The sequence below is a fragment of the Guyanagaster necrorhizus genome (assembly GCF_019112545.1).
Source record: "Guyanagaster necrorhizus MCA 3950 unplaced genomic scaffold BT62scaffold_9, whole genome shotgun sequence".
Classification (NCBI taxonomy): Eukaryota; Fungi; Basidiomycota; class Agaricomycetes; order Agaricales; family Physalacriaceae; genus Guyanagaster; species Guyanagaster necrorhizus.
This window is the reverse complement of record NW_025064888.1, coordinates 914,942-923,899: the sequence shown is the minus strand read 5'-3', so window position 1 is coordinate 923,899 and position 8,958 is coordinate 914,942. Positions and strand designations below refer to the sequence as shown.

The 8,958-nt window shown below is 41.8% G+C and overlaps 3 protein-coding genes across 3 annotated transcripts; 1 reads left to right on the top strand and 2 right to left on the bottom strand.

Moving 5' to 3' along the window:
* Nucleotides 1-6,237: 6,237 nt before the first annotated feature.
* On the bottom strand, nucleotides 6,238-7,176 carry BT62DRAFT_1061268 (uncharacterized protein). The gene is made up of 2 exons (XM_043178620.1): nucleotides 7,101-7,176; nucleotides 6,238-6,990 (listed from the first exon to the last, which is right to left on the bottom strand). Exons 1-2 carry the CDS (start codon nucleotides 7,137-7,139, stop codon nucleotides 6,724-6,726), a joined length of 306 nt encoding a protein of 101 aa, XP_043041235.1. The 5' UTR covers nucleotides 7,140-7,176; the 3' UTR covers nucleotides 6,238-6,723.
* A 474-nt stretch (nucleotides 7,177-7,650) lies between these two features.
* On the bottom strand, nucleotides 7,651-8,280 carry BT62DRAFT_918965 (uncharacterized protein; the record flags this gene model as incomplete). Its single annotated transcript, XM_043184114.1, has 4 exons — nucleotides 7,651-7,701; nucleotides 7,830-7,937; nucleotides 8,002-8,150; nucleotides 8,193-8,280. The coding sequence occupies 4 exons, from the start codon at nucleotides 8,278-8,280 to the stop codon at nucleotides 7,651-7,653; spliced, it is 396 nt and encodes a 131-aa protein (XP_043041234.1).
* Nucleotides 8,281-8,713: 433 nt separating this feature from the next.
* BT62DRAFT_891508 (uncharacterized protein) lies at nucleotides 8,714-8,944 on the top strand (the record flags this gene model as incomplete). The annotated part of the gene is made up of 1 exon (XM_043183073.1): nucleotides 8,714-8,944. A coding segment is annotated over one exon (231 nt), but the record flags the coding sequence as incomplete, so codon positions are not given.
* Between the last annotated feature and the right edge of the window lie 14 nt (nucleotides 8,945-8,958).

The following is an 8,958-nucleotide window of genomic DNA, read 5'->3' as shown; positions in this document are numbered from 1 at the left end:
AAACTATTAGTCTGACCAGCAGCTGCTAATAGCACATCATATTCTTTGGCCAATCCAGTAGAATTGCTCACTGGTCAGCCCTATCTTTTACTTCTTCCACTTTGGTCTCTTTTCCAAGCTCCTCATCTTCTTTCTGTAGCTTGGCAATCTGTGCTCGAATGTCTTTGCATGTTCATTTCTTCTTTGGGCAGTCCTTTGCCATGTGGCCCTTTTGTCCACAATTGAAGCACTTGCCCTCCTTTTTCATTCAATTAATATCCATTGGCTTTCCTGCTCTGGTGTATGTAGTGCCTGTTCTGGTTTTCTGACTCCCATAGATGAGGGCTGCCAAGAGTCCTGATGATTTCCTGGCAGTTTGCTCTGACTTGTTCAGGGTTGGTGGGGTCAGCTTCTTGGTATAGTCTTATAGCATTGATGATTCTGCTTTCTGCCTTTGTCGCTCCTTGTACATTTCAATGATTCTTCCTTTCCACTCATTATATCCAACTGGCATCAATGCTTTAATGCCAATTGCAGAGATCATCATGATATATGAGGAGGGGACTCTTTGCTTGAGGGCTTCAACTATGCATTCATTGTTTCCTATGTCATCCCTAATTCCAGCGAGTTTAGTGAGCCACTTCAGTTCATCAAAGTAATCTGTGGCCACCTTATTGCCCATCTTATACTCTTTGATCTTCTGTTTATGCACCTTCTGTATGACTGAATCAACAAACTTGTTATTTAGCATCTGTTTGAAAACTGGCCAAGATGGATATCAATAATGTTGTTGAGAAGTAGAAAAGAAGGTGGGCAAAAGTAGCATCCATCATGCCTTGGCTTTATCTTCCAAATAAGAGAAGGCGAAGACTACTTTATTCATGTTAGTCCTAAGATATGTGATGTATACCTTGAAATATTGTTCACAGTCTATGATGAATTGGTCTATATCATCAGAGGCACCTTTAAAGAGGTGGAGTTTCTATAACAGATCTGGCTGGCAGTTCATGATAGCAGCATTCTCAGGTAGTGCTCCCATTGGATTGGGCCACTGATCAAACAAGAGCTGGTTCTATAAGCTGGAAGGTCTGGAGAATGAATGCAGAGAGTGGTCATCAGCAACTGGGCTCCCTTTTAATGCAGCTTCTCTTTGCATGATCACCCTGTTCCCTATGGTGAATCCTAGGTGAGTTGCCTCAGGATCATCCTGTGCCAGTTTCTTACTTATTCTTATCTCATCAGAAGATGGCTGTCCTCCCAAAAGTTGGCTTTCTTTGCTGGTCCAGGGGTTTGCAAACCCTTTATATTATCATTTGGGTGATCTCAGCTGATATCAGGTTCTCATTAGCCAAGTAGCCATACTTTGAATGGAGGGGTCCAAGGTTTTGGTCTGACTACAGAGAGATGGTGCTATGTACACAGCTCATTTCAGTAGAACAGGTGGGGTCTTGGATAATAGTTGTACTCAGGTTTTTGTTTAGTATGAAGGTATCAGCCTGAGCAGATCCTCTGGATGCCATCAGGTATACTCCTTCCAGGCATATTCTGTTGCAGCATACTGCAAGATCCTATCTCATTCAGTAATTTCTGCATATCAGTACTCAAGTCCAAGAGGCATAGCTAGCCAGTGTATGTCTCCCCATAAAAAATGTACTCTCTGCTTATATAGTCCTTGATACTCCTCCTTTCTTGCCTGCTCCACCTCTTCTCTTAATGCTTCTTCATCTGTGTCTTTGTCAGCATATTGCATGAACTGTTCAGGCCTAAAGAGACCCTCCTCACTTCTTTTATCCTTCTCATTACCCTCATTCCCACTGTCCTCTTTCTCGAGGAGAGAACTGACAGGCAGGTCATAGATTAATGGCATGATCAGTTTGATTGTTGCCAGAGAGCTTGTTGTCATTCCTGGTGCTAGGCCCAGCAGTGCTAGGGTCAGGCCCAGGGGCAAGATGCTGGATGGGAGGATCAGGGAGCTGGTAATAGCAAGTTCCTTCTCATGCTCTCTCCTCCTCCAATTCTCTGCTATAGAGGTCAAAGTTTTGATAGAACTTGGGATTGAGAAACTGATGGGTGACCTGGCTTCCCAGAAACTGACAGAGGGCTCTGTCAGAGACATAGGCATTGTCTGGTACTCAGAGTCTGTTGAAGAGGATCTGAGTGTGTGCAAAGTGAAAACAGATACAGCAAAGCATTATCCACTGTTCACACTCACACCAACACACACACAAAACTCTTAGTTTGTAGGGAGATTATAATGCAATAAAAGTAGCAATTGACAAATATAATTGTCTTCTTCAATGAGATCACAGCATGCAAATGGTAATAGTGTGCTTACAACAGTCCGAGGCCTTTCTAAGTCTCAAAGCTTTTTGTTTTATCAAAACAAGAGGTGGCAACTGGTGTTGCTGGGTCTCAAGGCAAAGGGTACTATAGTTCAATACAATACATCAAAACACTCCTTCAAAATTCTCTAAATGGTTCCAAGCACAGCTCAGATCAACTCAAATCCCTAACACACACAATACACAACTCAAAGCTTTGCACTCTAAGCAAAAACCAATCACAAACACATCTACAAGTGACCAAAAGCACAGATCTCTGTTCACAAGTTTTCAAACTGATTATAGACCCACAAGATTCAAACCTATGTGATCCAGAGACACAAACACAATAAAACCCTGTCCAACAGACCAAAGGGTTTGAACCTCTGCCATCTGTAGTGCTGTGCATCACAAATACCTCAAAAACTCAAGATGATGCTCTTCAGACACCACTCTCTTATTCTCAGGTTAAAGTGTAATTCAAAACCTCTTATCAAACTGGGCTCAAGTCCTTTGCAAGCTTTGATGCCTCACTTAGTTCTCACAGCACTCCTAATGATATCAATAATCAGTTTATTCTCTTGCCCAGAGTTACTAACACAAACCCAGAGCTAGAGTGCAAGGCTTTCTGTGCTCAATACACTGCAACTGTGAGGGGTCAGAAAACTTGTATTCTACTCATACAATACTGTATTTAAATACTCTACTGTGGTACTTACTAATACAATCCTACTATGGTATCTTCAAAGTGCAGGACTCCATGCCAGATCCCATGGATATTATTCACATGCATATTGCAGTTACTACACTTATTCTCTTTTGGGTGAGGACTGTGCCTACTGTTGCTTTACTAGCTGATATTGGCTAGCTGGCCTTGCCAGGTCTGCTTGCTTTCTTATTTCCCTGGTGATATCTCTGACAGCAGTAAACTATTCCAGACCTCTGGAGTTATCTCTTATACCAGGAGCCAGCCACAATAGCTATATTCTGCTTTTCTGTGTCCAATCAGTCATTCTATCTGACTTATCAAAGGTGTCATTTCTCGGTATGATGTGGAGTCTCTCACTGTGTTATATGCACTAAGGCACTATAAGTATGCATACTATTCATTCCTGGGGTAATATTCCTCTGCTTATTACTTTGTTGTCATCATTTTATTTCTCCATTCAATACCCATTTACTCAGATACCTTTCTTTGGGTCTCAGTTCTCTGTTCTAAAGCATGTCCCATCAGTGCATCAATGGCTGTGCATCTTTGATCAATGTGATCAGAATTGCTGATCATATTTTGATCGTAGTCTTTTTATTTTTAACATGTCCTCTCATAATAGTATTGGTGTATTTAGGGCCAAGTGCTGAGACCTCACATGCAGCCTAACCCCTCTGATATTAGTATGTTACTAGGCCATGCACTCTGCTTATTGTTACTTCAGTTTTAGCATTATGATAACTAGGTTTCTGTGTGCTCTAGTCCTATTTTCTGTTACATGCTTACTGGACTGGAATGCAGTCCATGTATTTGCAATTTTCACAATTTTACATGCCTGAACATGGAGAGGGCATGTCACTATATGCTCTGAGGATGGAGTTGGCATCAGAAAGGAGGGAGTCAGTTCTGATAGGGTACTTGAGAGAAGAAGGGTGGCAGCTCTCTTGGACAGCCTGATCCCTTCAGATGGCTTCATTTCTGTCAATAATACTTCTGGTTGATCCTGCTCATAAGTCTGTTTCTGAGGCAGGCTCCCTGAAGAGAGATCCCAAACTTTTGAAGTGAAGACCATACCAGTCTGGGGAGGTGGATCCCAGTTGGGCAGCTTCTTTGGCTTGCTCCTGTCGCCATGCCTGGTGGTCATATCCAGCCTCCTTATACTCCTGCTGAGCTTCTGAGAAAGCATACTCAGTGAGCTCCTCTCAGGCTTGCTCATCTTCTATTCATCATGCTTAGTTCTGTTGCTGCTGTTGTACTGTGCTGTCATAATCAAAGGGGACTCAAAGGTCTCAGTCTGAAAAGACTCATTGAATAATTCTGTCCTGAGCAATCCTTTCTCTAGTGCTTGCCATGGCTGCTTCTGGCTCACTTCTGACATGAAGATGATTATAGGAGTCCTCTGCTATAGCAATGGCAAGCTCCACATTCACAAAATCCTGATAGATGCTCCTTTTATAGGGATCATCGAGCCCCAGCCTGCCAATGAATAGGCTTGACTTGGGAGTAGCATAGAGGGAATGGTGGGGGGGGCTGGAGGTTGTCTGAGGTCTCGAAGCCATCTGAGTGGCATCAAGAGAGTCCTGAGCATGATTTCCAATCCTGGAGACATTAGAGGAGATGGAATGGCTAGTGGCAGAGGCATTCAGAGGGATGTCATCAGGGACCTCCTTGGGATCCTGGATGATGTTCATTGTCCAAGGGTTCTGGAATCCTGTGAGGACAGGGTTGCAGTTTCTGCTAGGTCATCAAGGAGGGTATCAAGATCCTTCTTCTTTCTGAAGGCTCTCTGAATGTGAGTTGCTATGCCTGGCTTCTGATACAGGTCACCCTTGCAGCTGGAAGAACATTCTGACAGAGGTGGAGATGTCATAGAAAGATAAGTCTGGGGTTACATTTTGGAGAATAGTGCAGATCTGTTGAAATGCTTGATAGTGCCTGACTATCCAAGCAGTTACTGATTGTCATCCATGACAGAGAGTAATGATCACAAGAAGGCCTAGTAGCATTCTAATAATGGAAGCTATCAATTCAAAGAAGTCATGGTTAAGGTTGACAGTAGTGGCAGAGAGCATTTGGTTTCTCAGCACAATTGGGCTTGAGAAAGAGAAGATGAAGCTTTAAGCTAATTGTTAGACTCAAGCTGCATGTGATCAATGAGCACATGATAAACTATCATGACTTCATGTTTGAGCCTTCCAATAGAGTCCACTTATATGTGCTAATGCTGATTCTCAGTGCATCAAGACTTTGTGTGTATAGCTTGAAAGTAAAATGAGATAGAATAAACTTTAGCTCAAAGCTGAGGATTACCAGTGAGAGTGAGCAGTCTTAAATACTGTACACAGTCTGCTAATAATACTACTACTTACTGTGTGTTTTTCTGTCTATTGTGCTCTTTGTCCTTGAGCATTGCTATTGTACATAAAAGGTTGCTTGTATATCACCAGGCAATGCTGTTGCATCAAAGAACAATGATGGACTCAGCCATTTGTGATGACTAAGCCTTCATCCCTCAGTCCTAAGCACTCATCTTAGTGCTCTGACTAAGCATAAATAGAGGTTAATTGAGGAAAAGAATGGAAAAATCATAATACAGGTTCAAGGTTTGAAATGTCTTCATCAAATAGATTATCATTCTGGGACTGACTGTCTTGTTCAGTAGATATAAACATCATTCCAATTGAAATGTGATCAACTGTTTCAGTTGTCTCTGCCAAATTTTGAAGCTGGTGATCATCTGTCAAGTTGTAATATATACCATATGCTGAGAAGCCTGATGGCCCTATTTTGTTACTTGACTTTTACTGTGTTATTGTGAGGACAATTTCTAGCCATATGTCCCACTTCTTCACATCTAAAGCACTTATTTGCAGTGACAAGTTCTGCCTTCTTGCTTTCCAATAGTTTATTTTCAGAGCTAGAATTTGTGATAGACTTGCTTCCACTATTGCACTCTCTGTTCAATGGCTTATTACCTCTGGAAGATGACAAGGATTGATTGTAGCTCAATGACTGACTATATGAGTTAGATCCTCTCTTGCAGGGTCCATTCTTTTCATGAGAACATCCTTTTGAATGACTGTTATCAGACTTATATTTCTTAGATATATGCTCACTATTTCTGTGGTTATTGCTGTTTCCAGAACCTCTCTGTGATGGCTTCTTTTCTGTGGTACTTCAAGGTGTAAATTCAAGGTCAGTGATTTCAATGAGTTCAGCCTCTTCAACAATATGATGCCAGCTATAAACCTCCTTATTGAGCTTTGCTTGATGGAGTTCATGCTGCATCTCCTTATAGAATCTATCCCAAAGCTTGATAATATGCTCATGCTTGCTAGTCATACCAACAAGGCCATACAAGGTTTTCAGCTCATAAATGTATTCTGAAATAGTGCAATCATTCTGATAGCACTTCTTTATTTTATCCTGTTACTGACTTCAGTAATTTAAAGGGAAGCATGAATTAAAGATTTCTCACAAGAAGTCTATCAATATCCATTCTGCATGGTTTTTCAAAACCTTCTGAATGAAGAAAGATAATGCCTTTTCCTTCAGGTAATGTGATGCCAGAAATACCTGTTCATCCTTTGGAACCTGACCTTCTTTGCAGAATTGAGTCAATTCCATTGTGAAGCAATGGAATTTTTCACCATCAGCTGTACCATCATATGGTGTAGGAGGTATTGGTTGAATCAATCTTTTGTGATGATGTTTTCAACTTCTATGCTTATGCCAATGGGAACCATGCCTTCTAGTATGACAATGATGGTGTTGACATCTATGATTGGATAGCTCAGAGCTATCTGATGCATCTGACTCATCACTTGCATCACTGCTACTTGAGCTCAATGAGCTTGAACCAGTGCTTAAGGAACTATTGTCTGACAGAGAAGATCCTGAATAATTAGAGTCTGAATCTGAGTTGGACTCATTACTGGGAGTAGACTCTGATGATTCAGAGCTAGAGGAACTAGCATGATGCTGATGCTTCTGTTTTTCAAGCTTTTTCTTATTGAGTTTCTTCTTATGCTCAGATGAGATCTTCTGCTTCTTCTTTGATTTGCCAACATCTAACACATCAGCCAAGAAGCTATCAGGTGGTAGCTGATCCACAGAGTGAGTAGACCCATGTCAGCTATTTGAAGGTGCTTTCAAGTGTTCTCATATGATGTTCCTCATTCTATGATTGGTCAATAATCTGACAGTCTTTTATTTCAAAGATTTTGCACTTGTCTTAGAGGGTGCCTTTTTTGGTTGAGGCTCTGCCTCCAAATCTGACTCAGAACCTTCATCTGATGTTTCTTCTACTTCAAGAGCATCATAGCAGCCTGTTTTGTAAACCTTTGTCTTTGGTTTTGATCCCTGAGGTCTTTCTTTCTGTTTATTATGCTTAGAAGACTTTCTGACAGTTATAAAACCATCTTCAACCTCTGGATGGGCCTCTGAATGGGACACATCACCTTTAGGGACTTCTTGATTGATGTCTCAAGCCTGATTCCATGTTTCAAGAGCCTCATGTTGTGCCTCAACATCTAATTCAGTGTTATCAATCTCCTGATTGTGGTTGACAAATTTTCCTTTAGCTATGTAAGAGTTAGGTCCAGGTGTAGCCATCAGAGTCTGAGATGCAGTAGGTTGCTCTCAGCCCTTGTCTTCCATCAGCTTGTTCTGATGTTTGGCAAGCATTTCTTGCTGTGCAGTTGTCAAATTTCATTCAGCTGCATCAATGATAGAAAGCTGTTCCTTCATGTGCTTCCTTCCTTTGTGTAGTCCTCCAAAATGAACTTCACATTTCCCCAGGTCATCAAGACTCTAAGTACAGTGAAGCCTTGCAGGTCTTGCCATTCTATTGGATTCTTCTGCATCTGTACTATGGGATGCTTTCTCAAAGGTAGAAGATGTAGATGATTCATAATCATTTCCATTATCTACATCACTACAGGATGAATCATTATCTGAAACTTCCATGGTTGGATTTCCCTTGAAACTGACATCCTCTGATTTCTCTGAGTGATTTGAATCCTCTTCCTCTGCTTGTGCACAGGCAAGAGGAAGGTTTCTCAGTGCTGTAGCACCAGATGCTGGAACATGGCTCACAGCCAGAACAGGGGTAGCATCCTGAGCACTTGCAGTGCTAGAATCTGCCACATTTTTAGTATCAAAGTCTGTTGGTGACAACTCACCTGATAACTGAGATAAAGGATTGTCCATCCCTGGTGTAGCTGGCACAACAGTGTTGTTGCAATGGCTGTGCAAAGGGTAACATGACATCCTAAGGAACCAAGAAGTAAAGAGAAAAATTAGATATTGGTGTCGAAGTCAGAATGTCCTTGGGTGATCAAGCTGTAGGGGGTCCAGATATCGATGAAGAGAGATATAGAGAGTTTAGAGAGAAAAGCACAGATGAGAGAGAGAAAAAGATAAAAGCAAAGATTAAGCCAATGGAGCTGTCAAAAATGAGAGGGTGGTGAAAGTCACTTCTCTCATGAAAGGCTCATGCAGTCACTGACAGGCATATAGGCTTGGTTGACTGTGAAAACCTCTAGCTATAATACATGTACTGGCTTATATATATATATGGTGGGAATAACAAATATGGGCTAAACCGGGGAGACGGGGGAAAGAGGGAAAAACGTCAGGTAAAAGTATCGGGCCGTGGAACGACTCGTAACACCATGGCGCTAGTTCTTTTTTCAAGGATGCCGGACTTGACGAGAGGTTTTGCAGCCACGTTACAGAGGCAGAGATTTCCCCGTTCTTTGCTCTTTCTTTCCTAGAATCCACGGGTCGGAGTCGAATAAGTTGTGCGGCCCAAGATTGTGGCAAAACGGAGGGTCTCAAGCGGTGTGCCTGGTGTAGAGCGGTCAGCTATTGTTCTGCGCTCTGTCAAAAGTCGGACTGGAAAAGACATAAATTGGTTTGCAAGAAGCAGTAAAAATATCGGTTTTC